At 36.4% G+C, this 18,372-nt stretch overlaps 1 protein-coding gene across 1 annotated transcript in view; it reads right to left on the bottom strand.

Annotated features, from left to right (window-relative positions):
- The window catches only part of SELENOF (selenoprotein F), a 43,801-nt gene that overhangs the window by 15,171 nt on the left and 10,258 nt on the right, over positions 1-18,372 (bottom strand). The window contains exon 3 of the mRNA XM_061411388.1: positions 2,181-2,244. Coding sequence (XP_061267372.1) covers positions 2,181-2,244 — 64 coding nt within the window. The remainder of the gene's footprint in view (positions 1-2,180; positions 2,245-18,372) is intronic.

Genomic DNA, 18,372 nt, shown 5'->3' with positions numbered 1-18,372 from the left:
AAGAACACAGCCTGTGACTGACCCCAATATTTGAAGTTTGGGTGGTAGATGAGATGCCAAAAAAGGAGAATAAAAAAACCTGTTCACACAAGTGAAGGGAAGAGAGAGTCAAATGCTAGAAAGTCATTGTTATTCAATTCTCAAAACAGTCCAATAAGGTAGATATTAACTGATTTTATACCACCTATTAACCCACTTTATAAATGAGTAAATTGATGAAGCTCGTGCTAATCAATCAGTATTCCTTTCAGTAAAACTCAGAGATAACATAATCCTAGGCATCACTCAAGAAGTGAAAACCTATTTGCTATCTCATTTGTATATTATTTTAAAATTCCTTTCTGTATCCAAAGATTTATGATTCTAATACAGAGGCTGGCAAACTACAGTCCACAGGCCACACTGGCCTCCCTGCTTTTATAAATAAGGTTTTACTGGAACACAGGCATATGTATTCATTTAAATATTTTCTATGGCTGCTTCTATGCTACAAAAGCACAGTTCAAAAGCTGCAATGGATACACTGTTGGCTTTAAAGCTGAAAAGTATTACTATCTGGTCTTTTAGAGAAAATGTTTGCTAAGACCTACAAAATCAGGGGAAATTTACATTTTTTATTTTGGAGAGAGACAGACTGCAGACACATCCTTATCATGGTAAGACTCGTGCATAAGAAGGAAAACATACTCAACATCATTGCTCTGATGTCACTTAAGTGATAGAACACTAGATCCAACATACAACAAGAAATTTTTATACCTACAGACTTTCCTACTTAAACAACCGTAACATGGAAAACCAAAGTATTCTAGGAGGTATATCTGGAACTGGCTAAGACATGATTTGGGACTTCCTTTCCCCCCACAAAACTTGAATTAATTAATGTGGATAAGACATTTCAAATTTTTAATCCTTCTCTCTAGAATAATTTAACATAATTTTTTCCTTCTGTTTCATGACATGGCTAATTTAAATAAACTTAAAAAATGTACTAGTTTCTCATGGGCTCAGAAAATATTGATAATATAATTATATTAAATATGGCTATGGATTAAAGAATTATACAATCATTTTAATTTAAATTGGTTTGTAGTAATTAAATATTTATACACAGAATTGAAAATCTAATGTTTCAAAAGGAAACGACAGTATGACCACATATACCCACAAGTTTGATAATTTAACTATACATAAGAAATATATATATAATTAAGTTGTAATCCAAAGATTAATAAACTACACTCAATCTTTTAAAGACTGAACTAGCAGCTGTAGAAATTATTATGGACATGATAAAACCTGACATCACAAATAGAAGCACTAACTGCAATCTACTCTTGACCTCATGAAAATCTGAGTCACAAAAAATTATTAATAAGTCAGTAAATATGAGTAATCAATATAATTGAAAGGAAATGTCAAAACATTTTAGGAATAAGAATGATCACTTTATCATTCGATAACTGATATTAAAAAAAGCTAAAACTCTGGTACAATTCTGAGTTTAAGTGTTTGAGGCAAAATTAATCCTAAGAGCAAGGAATTTTCTCCCCAAGTAGAAGCTGTTATATTCTGTGCTATATCAGAATACGTTCTTATTCTAATAAAGAATGTGTTTAATTAGATGTGCATCAGCTCTGGGTCTCAGATAAAATGTCCCTAAGTCAAACTCTTTGATTACATTTCTGTACCAAAAGGAACAATATTTTATTATAAATAATTCTAGGCCAGCAATAAAGGGCATGTGTTAACATGGGCAATTTTACATAATACTAAACCCCAAAAATGCTCTTGCCATTGAGTAAACAAGTCAAGAAACCACAGGAAAGGCAGCAAAAACAGAATGAGGTATACAAATATAGCACTTACGCATTTCAGTTTACAAAAAACACTTCATTACCTTCATAAAACTGATTTTCAAGTGACATGCAAGAATGGAATAGAAAAGGTTCAAGTCTTTTTGGAGATACAAATCTCCATTACTGTTTGCTGTCAACCAAAAAAATACACTTTCACAATTATCCTTTCACATACTTATTTATCTTTAATGAAGATGCACTTGTATGATTGATTTCCTTTCTTCTACACCTCAAGTTTTATGGTATTTAATTTTCTTATTTTTGTGAAATGTTGATTTTAAGTTATTAACTGAAATTTATACTAGAGTTAATTTTACATACCTTGGACTTGAGGGAACCTCCCCAATTTTCATCCACAGACTTCAAGAATAGCTCCTGCATACAGCTGCAAAAGAAAAAACAGGAATTTAAAAAACCAATATAAATTTTAAAAATGTAGTTATAAAATAAATATAAAATTTCATAGTATAAACATTCCAGTTAAGCAGATATATAGATCAAACAAACATCAGAAGAGAAAATGAAGGCCTAAGGGTATTAAACAGTAGAGGTATTCAAACCCTTCTTGGAGTACACTCACACTTATTCAAAAAGACTGAAGAAGATATGAAGACTTGACAATGAACTTGAATAGGTAAGCTGTCCTAGGAAGTTTTTTACAAAATTTTAAAGATTTCCTAGTTTTACTTTTAAGGATGCTAAGGTGAATCCAGGTGTGTATCCATCATCTATTCAACAAAAATATTTAATGAGAATTCCTTTTGGTTGCTTTTAAAATTAAGTGATCAATGTTTTAAAATTAAATGATACAAAACCCCAATCAATACCTTTAAAAAGTAATTAGAGTCCTATGTGTAAAGATATTACTGAAAACTCAGTAAAATTTCATTATAAAGAACTTAAATGCAAATATTTCTCTTAATGAAATTCAGCTGAAATGAATTCAATGGTAAATATTGCTTTTCTATCTACACATTCTCTTTATAATAAAAAGATTATAAAAGACTCAAATGCAATGATTTTATTGCAATGAATTCAGCTGAAATGGATTCAATAGTAAATATCACTTTTTTGTAGCTATAGAGCATTGTCCATTTTTTGGTAGTGACTTGGGAATGCTATGACTCTGAGAAGACAGGCAATTATAAAAACATACTACATCCATTTTACTTCTTCTTAGCTTTTAGTCATTTTTTTGTTTTTTAGTTGTAGGTCCAAGAGCTAAAGATAAATTTTACTTTTCAAGTTCTAAAATAGCACAGAAATCACGTGCACTATGAATTCTTTTTTCAGACACTAAAAAATAAAAGCACAAAACAGAAATTTTTAAAAAAACTCCTTAATTCCAACTCCTCCCAACACAATGACTTTAAAAAAACATTCTGGGGATTCTGGGTTGGATCAATAAAGTTCTTAAGTTTTGAGAGGCACAGCTACTCAGAGTCTGATTGAATTTGTTTTCATTCACACTACTCATGGACACTCTGAAACACTGATGGATTTCAGATTAAGAACTCTGATGATCTCTAAGATTCTTAAATAAGATTTGGTTAATCTTGGTTTGCTAATCCCACACCCCAAATCTTTAAAAGTATAAGGCCATATTACCAATGAGCTCATAAAAAGATTCTAACATCACTAATCAATACAGAAATTAAACCAAAACCACAATTAAGATACCACTTCACACTCATTAGAAGCTATTATAAAAAAAAACAAAACAAGTGATTAAGTAGGATGTGGAGAAAATGGAATCCTTGTGCACTGCTGTTGGGAATGTAAAGTGGTACAGCCACTATGGAAAACAGAATGGTGGTTCCTTTAAAAATTAAAAATAGAATTATATGATCCAGCAATTTCACTTCTAGGTATATACCCAAAAGAATTACAAGCAGGGACTGGAATAGTTATTTGTGTTATTATTCAGAATAACCAAAAGGTGGAAGCAGCCTAAATGTCTACTGACAGATGAATGGCTGACCAAAATGCAGTATCAGATCAGATCAGTCGCTCAGTCATGTCTGACTCTTTGCGACCCCATGAATCGCAGCACGCCAGGCCTCCCTGTCCATCACCAACTCCCAGAGTTCACTCAGACTCATGTCCATTGAGTCAGTGATGCCATCCAGCCATCTCATCCTCTGTCGTCCCCTTCTCCTCCTGCCCCCAATCCCTCCCAGCATCAGAGTCTTTTCCAATGAGTCAACTCTTCACATCAGGTGGCCAAAGTATTGGAGTTTCAGCTTTAGCATCATTCCTTCCAAAGAAATCCCAGGGCTGATCTCCTTCAGAATGGACTGGTTGGATCTCCTTGCAGTCCAAGGCACTCTCAAGAGTCTTCTCCAACACCACAGTTCAAAAGCATCAATTCTTCGGCGCTCAGCCTTCTTCACAGTCCAACTCTCACATCCATATATGACCACAGGAAAAACCATAGCCTTGACTAGACGAACCTTTGTTGGCAAAGTAATGTCTCTGCTTTTGAATATGTTATCAAGGCTGGGCATAACTTTTCTTCCAAGGAGTAAGCGTCTTTTAATTTCATGGCTGCAGTCACCATCTGCAGTGATTTTGGAGCCCAGAAAAATAAAGTCTAACACTGTTTCCACTATTTCCCCATCTATTTCCCATGAAGTGGCGGGACCGGATGCCATGATCTTAGTTTTCTGAATGTTGAGCTTTAAGCCAACTTTTTCACTCTCCACTTTCACTTTCATCAAGAGGCTTTTGAGTTCCTCTTCACTTTCTGCCATAACGGTGGTGTCATCTGCGTATCTCAGGTTATTGATATTTCTCCCGGCAATCTTGATTCCAGCTTGTGTTTCTTCCAGTCCAGCGTTTCTCATGATGTACTCTGCATATAAGTTAAATAAACAGGGTGACAATATACAGCCTTGACGAATTCCTTTTCCTATTTGGAACCAGTCTGCTGTTCCATGTCCAGTTCTAACTGTTGCTTCCTGACCTGCATACAAATTTCTCAAGAGGCAGGTCAGGTGGTCTGGTATTCCCATCTCTTGAAGAATTACATACAAAGGAAGGAAGTTATGACACATGCTACAACAGGGATGACAACTGAAAGCATTATCCTAAGATAAGGCAGCCACAAAGGTATAAATACTACAGGATTGCACTTTTATGAGGTACTATGAGTAGTCAAATTCAGAGACAAAGTAGAATGGTGGTTGTCAGAGGTTGGTGGGTGGTGGTATGGAGGAATTATTGTTTAATAACTATGTTTCATGTTGGGAAGATGAAAGTTTTGGTGATAGATGGTGATGAAGCTTGGACAACAACGTTAATGTACCTGATGTCACTGAATCGAACACTTAAAAACAGTTAAAATGCTTAATTTTATGTACAGTTTACCATAATTTAAAAAATAAGGCTATATACAAATTTGGTTATTAGATTTATCTTCTGTTTCCAAGTTTATGATCCCTTGGAAACACTAAGTGGAGATTCCATTACCTTAGATGATGGCATTCCTCTATACCATTGTTTCCCTAAATTCTTCGTATCATTACATAGCGAAAACAGTAACAATTGTTTGGAGCACTGGGGTAAAAGAAGTTGCTGCTTAGAACTGGAGATGACTAGCCTGGGGGGCCGGAGAAGGCAATGGCAACCCACTCCAGTACTCCTGCCTGGAAAATCCCAAGGACGGAGGAGCCTGGTAGGCAGCAGTCCCTGGGGTCACAGAGTTGGACATGACTGAACGACTTCACTTTCACTTTTCACTTTCATGCATTGGAGAAGGAAATGGCAACCCACTCCAGTGTTCTTGCCTGGAGAATCCCAGGGATCGGGGAGGCTGGTGGGCTGCCGTCTATGGGGTTGCACAGAGTCACCCACACCTGAAGTGACTTAGTGGCAGCAGCAGCAGCCTGGGGGCCTCTGCTCACTTGAGTTCCCATTTGGTTGTCCCAAAGGACTCAAGGATCCTAGCACTCTCGTAACCCATTTTTTGCACCACAAAACATGAACTGATTAATGAAAAATATTAGAAACGTATTTTTTAATGACTACACAAGCTCAGATGTGAGCTTCTTAAGGAAAATTTCATGTGCTTAAAGCATTAATTTGTGATGCTAGTTTGGCATTTTTAAGAATTTGCAGTGTTCATAGGAAAATATGTTTTTTGTGGTGAATAAATGCAGTAAATTAACTACAAATTGCGGTAAATTTTCAATGCCTTATAATCATAAGAATCTTTGGCAACACATACATTCACGTACAAGGAAATATATGCTACTCAGAATTTATCAAGGGTATGAAGTATGAAAGGGTTAAAAAAAGGTTAAAATTTGAAACTTCCTTGAATTTCACCTTTAGCGTTTTTACTCTTTAAAGTAACATAAACATATAAAAACTGACCTTCAAACATTTGTGGAAAAATATCAGTTGAAGAAAAATCAAAGCACCAAGTTATATAACTTCTATATAGCAAGCTTTTATTTTGCATATATTACCAACACCGAGTTGGTAGGGCTCTCTTCTATGTGCGTTAAAGAGAAGCCTTATTTGAACCGATAATCTAACTCTAGGCACTATTCCATTAGGATTATATTACACTGACCCAAATAATTTAAATGGAAATATACAGACACCTTTAGAAAAATATGAAAATGATGTACAAAACTGCATTTCCCCTTTTGGCATCCATACCTATTTCCATATTACTTATTGCCAGTTTTCCTAAATTTTTGATAGCATCCTTCAAATGGGAAGTGGAAATATCTAACTACTTCAGCCCTATAACTAATTCACCTTATTTGTAACAGGATTTTTGAATATTCCAATTTCCCTTTCATTTAAAAAATAACTGATTTTTATTATTCTTAAAATAAATTTCAGCTTTGCAGTTATATTTTGAGCATTACCAAGATTATTACTTATAAGCTACCTTAATTTAAATTCTGTACATTTCATATATTTTCCTAATATTTTGAGACCATGTACTCCCTTCACTGTTGAAAGACTTCCCTGGTAATTTATTTACTGTTGAAATATAATGATTTCTTTCCTAACTGACCAACCTCTTGTTACAAAATTTTAGTTACAGCCTATAATGAGGTTTCTCATATAAAAGAATCAGCCGAATTCTTTACTTTGTGGTGATAACTTTGCCACAATTAAAAGTTTTACTATGTAGCTATAAAATGGATCAGATTAATAGTAAGACAAAAAGATCAGTCTATGCTATTTTCTACCAGATAGCTAGATTCCTAGGTAAGTTAAGGCAACACATGTGAGTTTTGTAAAATTTCCAAAGAATTTTTAAAAAGTATTACATTTAACTTTTACTGCCACCATCATACTACCACCATTACAACAAATCTATAAACCTTGTCCAAGTAAGAAATATTCTGCTACTTCTCAACACTAAATATTTAATACTTTTGTTGGTGATGGTATCAATGGCTCTGAAGAAACATTACAACGAGAAACTAGTTATTTAAAATAAGTCAAACTATCAAATTTTCATACAGCATGGTATGTTAAACAAGGAGGCTACCACACAGAGGTGGTTCTAGGCCATGAGTGACTTACGTAACCAAACCAAAACCTAAGCCTATAAATGCTTTAAAGTTAAGAAATTAAACCTGAAATTCAGTTCAGTTCAGTCGCTCAGTCATGTCCGACTCTTTGCGACCCCATGAATCCCAGCACGCCAGGCCTCCCTGTCCATCACCAACTCCCAGAGTTTACCCAAACTCATGTCCATCGAGTCGGTGATGCCATCCAGCCATCATTCTCTGTCATTCTCTTCTCCTCCTGCCCCCAATCCCTCCCAGCATCAGGGTCTTTTCCAATGAGTCAACTCTTCACATCAGGTGGCCAAAGTATTGGAGTTTCAGCTTTAGCATCAGTCCTTCCAAAGAACACCCAGGACTGATCTCCTTTAGAATGAACTGGTTGGATCTCCCTGCAGTCCAAGGGACTCTCAAGAGTCTTCTCCAACACCACAGTACTAAAGCATCAATTCTTCGGCACTCAGCTTTCTTCACAGTTCAACTCTCACATCCATACACGACCACTGGAAAAACCATAGCCTTGACTAGACGGATCTTTGTTGGCAAAGTAATGTCTCTGCTTTTGAATATGCTATCTAGGTTGGTCATAACTTTCCTTCCAAGGAGTAAGCGTCTTTTAATTTCATGGCTGCAGTCACCATCTGCAGTGATTCTGGAGCCCCCAAAAATAAAGTCTGACACTGTTTCCCCATCTATTTCCCATGAAGTGATGGGACCAGATGCCATGATCTTCGTTTTCTGAATGTTGAGCTGTAAGCCAATTTTTTCAGTTTCCTCTTTCACTTTCATCAAGAAGCTTTTTAGTTCCTCTTCACTTTCTGCCATAAGGCTGGTGTCATCTGCATATCTGAGGTTATTGATATTTCTCCCGGCAATCTTGATTCCAGCTTGTGCTTCTTCCAGCCCAGCATTTCTCACGATGTACTCTGCATAGAAGTTAAATAAGCAGGGTGACGATATACAGCCTTGACGTACTCCTTTTCCTATTTGGAACCAGTCTGTTGTTCCATGTCCAGTTCTAACTGTCACTTCCTGACCTGCATATAGGTTTCTCAAGAGCCAGGTCAGGTGGTCTGGTATTCCCATCTCTTTCAGAATTTTCCAGTTTATTGTGATCCATATAGTCAAAGGCTTTGGCATAGTCAAGAAAGCAGAAACAGATGTTTTTCTGGAATTCTCTTCCTTTTTCCATGATCCAGCGGATGTTAGCAATTTGATCTCTGGTTCCTCTGCCTTTCCTAAAACCAGCTTGAACATGTGGAAGTTCATGGTTCACGTATTGTTGAATCCTGGCTTGGAGAATTTTGAGCATTACTTATCTAGCGTGTGAGATGAGTTCAACTGTGTGGTAGTTTGAGCATTCCTTGGTATTGCCTTTCTTTGGGATTGGAATGAAAACTGACCTTTTCCAGTCCTATAATTACCAGTCATCAACTGCTTTTGCTGCTGCTGCTGCTAAGTTGCTTTAGTCGTGTCCGACTCTGCGACCCCATAGAGGGCAGCCCACCAGGCTCCCCCGTCCCTGGGATTCTCTGGGCAAGAACACTGGAGTGGGTTGCCATTTCCTTCTCCAATGCATGAAAGTGAAAAGTGAAAGTGAAATCGCTCAGTAGTGCCCGACATTTTGTGACCCCATGGACTGCAGCCTACCAAGCTCCTCTGTCCATGGGATCCAGGCAAGAGTACTGGAGTAGGGTGCCATTGCCTTCTCCGAGTCATCAACTAGGTTTTCCCAAATAAGGTAGCTTAAGCTACAGCCAATCAAAACATATCGCTGCTTTGCTTCCACATCGTCTCTAAGTTCTATCCCTAATTCCTGTTGGTGGGGCACTTTTAACCACTTCCAGCTGGGTGTTACCCAGTTTGAATTGATTTATGCTTAAACCATTAAAATTTTTAATAGGCCTCACTGTATCTTTTAAGAGTATAGTGAAAAGAGCTCACGTTAAAAAATCAAATGCGTATGTGGGTCTAGTTCTAGTTCTGCTAGTTACAGACAGCAAATCATTCTCTCTCAGCTTCAGTTTACCATCTGAACAAGAAATATTCCCAGGGCTTCCTTGGTGGTCCAGTAATTAACAGTCTATCCTGCAATGCAAGGGCCACAGGTTCAATCCCTGGTTCAGGAAGATCCCACATGCCAGGGAGCAACTTAGGCCTGTGCACCACAACTACTGAAGCCCCTGGGCCCTAGAGCCTGTACTCCGCAGTGAGAGAAGTCACTGCAATGAGAAGCCTGTGTACCACAATGAAGAGTAGCCTCTGCTTGCAGCAAGGAAGGTCCAGCACGACCAAAAAATAAAGTAAACCTTTAAAACAACAACAAAAAAGAAATATTCCCTACCTTCCAGAGTTGCTAAAACAAATTCAAAAAAAAAAAAAAAATCACAAAACACACAAAAAGCCTGGATTCTTTAGATACTCAATACGTTAAGAATTGTGAATATTTTCTTTCATGCTATCGGTTATGGTTAAGGTGTGTATCCATTTTCATAGAGGCCCTGAGAGCCTGTTCAAGGATGTTATTCATTGTTCCTGTTACTAGAATTTCTTCACATTTTCCTTTCCACTTCAAAATTTCTCAAGCTTTCAAATTCACATGACCTTAGAGCAGTGTTTTCAAGCCTTACTGTACAACTATACACTTGAATTATCTAAGATTTTGAAAATTACTGATCCTTGGAACTCATCCCAGTTCAAGTAAATCAGGAGAGTTGGGTTGTGGTCTAGGCACCAGTTTTTTGGTTAATATATACTACTTTTAAAGTTATTCAAGTGACTGTAATGTGCAGCTGGGGATGCCTTGGACTACCCTCAACTATTAAAGAGGCAAAAATTACAAAGCAATCAAATAGTAGTAGACTTTTGCTTAAGAGACTAGCTAAATTAAGGTAAACCAAGTAAACAATGACTAAAGCAAGATAAATGCTGTAATACTGTTTTTCTTCTCATCAGTTCAGTTCAGTTGCTCAGTAGTTTCTGACTCTTTGTGACCCCATGAACCGCAGCATGCCAGGCCTCCCTGTCCATCACCAACCCAGAGTTTACCCAAACTCATGTCCATCGAGTTGGTGATGCCATCCAACCATCTCATCCTCTGTCGTCCCCTTCTCCTCCTGCCCTCAATCTTTCCCAGCATCAGGGTCTTTTCAAATGAGTCAGCTCTTCACATCAGGTAGCCCAAGTATTAGAGTTTCAGCTTCAACATCAGTCCTTCCAATGACCCCAGGACTAATTTCCTTTAGAATGGACTGGTTGGACCTCCTTGCAGTCCAAGGGACTCTCAAGAGTCTTCTTCAACACCACAGTTCAAAAGCATCAATTCTGCACTCAGCTTTCTTTATAGCCCAACTCTCACATCCATACATGACTACTGGAAAAACCATAGCCTTGACTAGATGGACCTTTGTTGGCTAAGTAATGTCTCTGCTTTTTAATATGCTGTCTAGGTTGGTTGGAAGAATCATTTGCAGCCATACATTTTTAATTTTTGAAATCCTCTTTTAAAGCAGAACTTTAGAAAAAAACTGAAAGTAGCACTGTGATGAAAATGACTTAATGTTAGGTTAGCCAAAGGAAAAGCTTTGACTGCTGAACAGAATTCAGATCTGAGCAGCAACTATTTTATTGGTCTTATGAAGCCCTGAGAGAAAGTGAAAGTCAAAGTGTTAGTTGCTCAGTCCTGTCCACCACAGACTGTAGCCCACCAGGCTCCTCTATCCATGGGGATTCCCCAGGCAAGAATACTAGCAGTAGGTTGCCACTCCCTTTTCCAGGGGATCTTCCCGACCCAGGGATGGAACCCAGGTCTCCCGCACTGCAGGTGGCAGATTCTTTACTGTCTGAGCCACCAGGGAAGTCTCCTCTGAAGGGCTCCCTGATCTTAATTAAAATGTAGGAGTTTAAAAATAAGGAAGCATAGCTATAAAATGATAAAATCTAAGTATTATAATATTTAGAGATCTTAAATGAAAAAACTATTATGATAACATTTAAGTATACGTGACCCACTCTTAGAACAATTATATCACTAGTGGTAAAGAACCTCCCTGCCAATGCAGGAGATACAAGAGATGTGAGTTCAAATCTTAGGTCAGGAAGATCCCCTAGAGAAGGGCATTGCAACCCAGTCCAGTATTCTTGTTTGGAGAATCCCATGGACAGAGGAGCCTGGTGGGCTACAGTCCATAGGGTCACACAAAGTCAGACATGACTGAAGCAACGTAGTACACACAAACGTTATTTTTTAAAGTCAACTTTACTTTTTTCACATACATCTGGAGAGCAAAAATATATTAAGCAGAAGCTATTTTTTTTCTAAGCAAAATTTAGTCAGTTAATTCTCAGAGAAAATGTTTACAACTAAAACTATGTCTAGGGATCTGCTGATGTTATAAATTTTAATTCATTATTTATCAAAGTCATTCCTATATTTTCTAATATTTTTTAAAGTACCTGTAATGCTAGAAACAAAAAGCTACAACTACACATGAGCAAATAATTAGAGTACTAAATATTTGCGATCTTATAGTAAGCTTTTGTCAAGATTCAGTTTAAGTTACCTTAAGTGTATAAGGCAAACGTTATATTTATTAACATTTTCATACACACTCTGACTGATGGCATTCTTGTATAGAACAATGAACGAATACAAAGCATTAGGGAAATAAGTTGGGTTTTACAATTTTAGCAAACCAACCTGGTAAATATAATGCTCTAAAATCATATACCTGAGATCAAACTATTCATTTTTAGGTGTTTTCTACCAAACTCCGCAAAAATATAAAACAATGACTGTGTCTAAAGAAGCTTCCTCTAAGTTAAAAACAAGCTAGGTAACAACTACCTTAAATCAGGCTCTGAAGAAAGTAAGAGGATGCTGAGGGAGTCTTGCCATAAAGATACAATCACTGTTCCACTAAAAAGCTCAACGAAAATGTAAAAAAAAAAAAAAAAAAAAATGTTTCTCTGACATCACCACAATCTAAATTAGACCATTCTAACTATGAAATCTGAGGAAAAGAACAAGGCTTCTTTCAATACTGTGGTAAGAAACAGAATTTGAATATACACCTAAAACAAAGAGAATTTCATCACCAAGAGGTTAAGACTTTAACGATCAGATTTCCACCTAGAAGCAAATATATTCACAGATACAGAGCACGCACATTCCCATACACACTTCAGCTATAAGTATGAATAATTCAGGGTATAGTTTGGGAACAATATATTCAACCCTAGTAATACCTAGGGAATATCACACAATGTATAGAATAATGACACAATGCCACTATATTTCCTGAGGTCAAAATATCCAGAGCATGGTAAAAAAGACCCTAAGCTTGAGTATCTTAAAGGTAAGCAGTTTTAAAAACAAAACCAACTAGCCCCTTGGTAATATGTATAAATAAAGAAAATGGCAAACAATTTAGTGTAAGTACTCAATAAAAAACAAAAGTCAATGTATAAAAAAATTCAATAATAAAAAAATTAATTAATTTTTGCTAAGTGTTTGAAAAGTTAACGTATATTTCTGTTAATCTGAAAATCTGAGATTGAGATCCTGTTAAAACACAGTTCAATATCCATTCAATAGTCTCGAAAAATGAACATGAATTGCCACAATGACTCTGAGGTAGGTATGTTTAGGAAATGTGGCTGTAAGACAGCCTGGAGATAGATTATGAACTACTTTAAGGATTTATTTCTCTTTTAAATATTATAATCTGCAAATGTGACAGAATGTTTTAACATGCTTAGAAGCAGATTCTGATTTGTAAATATCTAAAAAAAAAAAAATTAACTACACTTATTTTTTATATTAAAGATAAAGCAGGAAAAGCTGCTTTTCAAAGAAAGTTCAATTCTTTGTGTGTTTCCATTACCATCCAATAGTGAACACCACGGTCATAAAAAAGGAGGCAATTATTATCATTTGCAAGAAAGATTACAATTATCTGAAATAAAAAATAAGAGCTGGCTCAAATTAAATGATTTCTATTAAAATTAATCACCTAATGTATTTTCACTTTAAAAACAGATACCAAAAGAGCTGCAATAATTCAAAAGTTAAGCAGTATACAAAAATGAAGAGCAACAATGTGAAATTAGAACAAAAGAAACGAGGCCAGTCTACACATTTTCACTTTTTGCCTGCTCTCTGAAGAGTATATTATCTATTTTAGAACTTATTATGGTACCGAGATAAAATTCATGGCCTGCCACAGTAGAACTTAACACGTCTATCTTCAAAAAGAAAACTGAAAAGGCAGTTTGGAACTAAGGGATGTATGCCTTACTAAAAATTTTCCTCTGTCGCTGTCTCTTTTCCCATCCACCATCATTGCCCTTAGGGGCTACCTTGTAGCTAGATGGAATTTTGTTGTAGCCTTGTGCTGAGGTTAGCAGTTTCTGACATAAAAACACTGCAAAGTGTCCTCACTCTTCCCTTCCACATTTCAATCCAGTTAGTCAATAAATCCTGTAGTTTCTTGTTGCCTAAATCTATTTCAGATCTGCCCCTTCTCCATTTTTACTACAGTGTGTTAGCTTAAGCTCCTTCCTGCATCTTTCCTTTGGAAGCTGGCATCTTAAGTTCTTTTTCTGCCAATGGTACTCCTTACTACTCTATCAACTATCATTCACAACACCAACAAAAGTTATTAAAACACAAATCTGATGTCAATTTACTGTTCATAGTCCTTAACTGTCATCACCTGCCTATAGGGTAGAGTTCAAACTTCTTACCAAGGCACACAGGCCCTACTTACTTACCTATTGTTCTCTCTCTTCATAATAAGCTCTCTGATTCATCTTAGATGGCCATCTCTCTCATGATGACTCTGTTCCTTTTCAAATACTTTTCCTTCTGCCAGAGATGACCTTCTCCTAATCACTTTCCAACTTACCATAACTTCTACATAAGCAAGGGGTAATGTTTACCTGACCTGTCAAATGGTTATATCCTTTCTTCTGTGGTGCTTTTATACCATTTGTTTATAGATATACCATTTGTTTATAGAACTTATCTCTCTGAGTTCTTACTGTTTTTAGTTCTTCTGTTGGTCAACATGGCTGTTTCTATAGTTCTTGATTATGCCAACTTTAAGAAATTTATTGATTCCCCTCCTCCTTCCAATTTTAATTTCTAATTTTTTTTTAGCAGTTACATTATTGGATATTATGTTTTATCCCAACAGAATATCCTGCCGAATGCATTCCAGTAGTCCAATTTCCATGTCTATTTCTTCGAGTCCTCTAGGACAGTGACTACTGTCTTATTTTGGCATTCTCAGAGCCTGCAGTATGAAGTAATATTTAGTACATAAACAAAGTTTATTTTGATTCTGAAGTAGGTATGTCTGAAAGAAATGTAGTTGTAAGACAGCCTGGAAATTAATAATGATTACTTTAAGGGTTTATTTTCCTTATAAATATTACAATCTGTAAATGTGACAGAATGTTTTAACATTCTTAGACAGAAGCTGATTCTGATTTGTAAATACCTAAGAAAACTGACCACATTCATTTTTCATATTAAAGGCAGATGAAATGCCCCATATAGAAAATATAAAAAATAAATTTAAACTATTTTCAGTTCAACTGAATAACTGCACAAAAGAAACTTTTAAACTTTTCTTACACAAATATATGACATACATGTTTATTGTCACTTGTTGCTGTATGACTTTAGGCAAGATCTCCTTGCCTTAGACCTAGGTATGAAATGGAGATGATAATGGTACTTACCTCATGGGGTTGTTGTAAGGATTATATAAGTGACTTCATATAAAGTCTTGGAAGAGCACCTTCATACAATAAGAACTTAATGAATGTTTGAAGCTATTATTAAGCAAATTTATGTCTTTATTTAGTATTGTTGCTACTCACGAGTCTTACTGATTCTTACACTGAATTTGAACTGCTGCTAAACATTTAGTTTAAAAAAAAACTTTTTGAACAGTGTTTTTATATTAGAATAACCTGTTGAATTAAATTTGTTTCCTTTGAAGAAATCAGTTCATAGATTTGATGTTACACACACTACAAAAGTGAATCTATTTTAAGCAATGGTGAAATCTCTTTAGCGACTACAATTTCATGCACAGTTAGCTTAACCTCCATTTCATCCTTCTATGCTTTACACATCAGCAGAATTCAGCTTCTGATAGGGTAAAGCTTAAAATTTGCCATTGTTTTGAATAATGCTGTTTAAGCTGACTTCTAAATTACTCTAAAGTTGGCCACAGAATTTCATGTATTATTTCTTAGTAAAAAGAGCCTTATTCAAGGGCGAAAACTTATGAAATATTATAAGCTAAAGGCTGGGGATTCAGAAACATAAAAAAAAATAGTTCTGAACTTCAAAAAGCATAAAATACTGGGAGAGAAAGAAAGCCAGACATCAGATACAATATAATGGAGTTAACTGCAAATCACAGGCATGTTTAAGTGCTTTGGAAATGCAGTGGTGGTTGGTGGTTTAGTTGCTAAGTCATGTCTGACTCCTGCAACCCCATGGACTATAGCCTGCCAGGCTCCTCTGTCCATGGGATTCTCCAGGCAAGAATACTGGAGTGGGTTACCCCAGGGGATCTTTCTGACCCAGGAATCGAACCCGGGTCTCCTGCATTGCAGGCAAATTCTTTCCTGACAAAGCTATGAGGGAAGACCTAGGTGTAGCTTAATGTAACTTGAAAGTGGCAGTGGTGGTGGCTAAGGAGGAGAAATTCGCTAAGACTTCCCAGCAAAGGGGACACTTGAGCTAAATCTTTAAAACAGCTTAAGTAGAAGTAGTTTACTCTAGTAATTGAGGGGAAAACCCAGTGTGTTCTTTACCTAAGAGCGCGTCATCCATCTGCTCCCAGGTGTAACTTCTCACATGGCTACTGTGGCAGCTTTTGTGGCAGTTCTTACATTATTCCATAATCTTAGCTAATAACTGGTTAGTGACCCAACTTGAGCTAGTAACAACCCTTGTCTAAAATACTTCAAAAACATTAACAGGAGAAGAATTAGTCCTTTTCTGGTGGGAAAAGCTGTAAAATACAACAAGCAAGAACTGGCAGTTGTATGTTTTCCCATCACAAGCAAAGAGTCAGTCAGTAGTGAACAGTTCCTTCCCTTCCATCTTAAGATTCTATGTACAAAAAGCAGAAGTCACTTACACTACTTAGTAAATACTAAGAGCACCAAGATGTAAACATTTTTCTTTCATTAGTTTACCGTTTTTTTACTTTAAGTTACAAATTAGTATACAGGCCTTCCTGGTGGCTCGGTGGTAAAGAATCCACCTGCCAATGCAGGAGACATGGGTTCAATCCCTGGAGAAGGAACCTGGCAACCCTTTCCAGTCTTCTTGCCTGGGAAACCTCGTAGACAGAGAGGCCTGACGGGCTACAGTCCATGGGGTCGCAAAGAGTTGGATATGACTTAGTGACTAAACAACAATAAATTAGTATGCTCTTAATAATTCAGTCAATACCCTTATGAATGTTTATAAATTGTACCTAAGTACACAGTTATGAGCAAAACTAGTTAAAACAGTAGTAAATCAGCTAACCAAAAAATCTTATTCTAGTTATATTTGTGATCTTTACTTAGGTCCTTTACAATCAAAAGTGGGGGAGAAACAAGACCAAATACAAACAATATAGGAATATCTACTTGCAGAATAAGGGACTTAGAAGATATTTTCTGCATTTATTGGGAATAAATACATTTTTTTAAAAGCAAATTTTATGTTTTGCCTATCAAAGGCTAAATTTAGCCTGTTGACTGAGTGTATGCATTTGAAAAATGATTAGCTTTATCCCTGAACAGACCTATAAAGCATGCAACTAAGACAGAACCAAAATGAGTATTTAGGTAACATTTCTTTATTATAAATTGCCAAGACAGTCCTGCAAATAAACTATAAATTTCCTCTTCTACAAAATTTATATTCCCGATGATTTACACACAGCCATGTTTAAGTATTTTTAATATTTTTGACATAAGGCACTAGTCTATAATGCAGGTTCAATCCCCAAATCTGGAATATTTCCTGGAAAAGGAAATGGCAACCCACTTCAGTAACCTTGCCTGGGAAATCTCATGGACAGAGGAACCTGGTGGGCTACAGTCAATGGGACCTCAAGAGTCAGACATGACTTAGTGACTAAATGAAAACAAACTAGTCTATATATTGCATATTTTAACTTTCGTTAAAGTAGAACTAAATTAAACTATAATTTCAAAATTAAGCCTTAAGCCAGAGTTGAATGAGACAGAAAAGCTATTGTGTATATTGTTACCTATGATTCAGTTCAGTTCAGTGCAGTCGCTCAGTCCTGTCCAACTCTTTGCGACCCCATGGACAGTAGCATGCCAGGCTTCCCTGTCCATCACCAACTCCTAGAGTTTACTCAAACTCATGTCCATTGAGTTGGTGATGCCATCTAACCATCTCATCCTCTGTCATCCCCTTCTCCTGCCTTTAATCTTTCCCAGCATCAGGGTCTTTTCAAATGGGTCAGTTCTTTGCATCAGGTGGCCAAAGTATTCGAGTTTCAGCTTCGTCATCAGTCCTTCCAATGAATATTCAGGACTGATTTCCTTTAGGATGGACTGGTTGGATCTCCTTGCAGTCCAAGGGACTCTCAAGAGTCTTCTCCAACACCACAGTTCAAAAGCATCAATTCTTTGGCACTCAGCTTTTTTAACAGTCCAGTTCTCACACCCATACATGACTACCTATGATTATGTACCAATAATCCAGAGAGTAGTACTGCAGAGATTAAATTAAGCATACCACTTTTATATAAGAATGTGGTTTATATCTACATGGAAGCTTGCCTGACCTGCCATACTTTTATATTTATACTACTATTTTAAGTGTTTTGGTTTCACCAGACCTCTAGAAAATCATTCACTGATTTTGTGCAACACTGTCCTAGCAAATAATGAGAGTACATCTTAAAGATTAAGGGCAAGGA

This window comes from Bos javanicus, chromosome 3 (genome assembly GCF_032452875.1).
Source record: "Bos javanicus breed banteng chromosome 3, ARS-OSU_banteng_1.0, whole genome shotgun sequence".
Lineage (NCBI taxonomy): Eukaryota > Metazoa > Chordata > Mammalia > Artiodactyla > Bovidae > Bos > Bos javanicus.
Note: the sequence above shows the minus strand (reverse complement) of the source record. Positions and strands in the feature narration are given on the sequence as shown.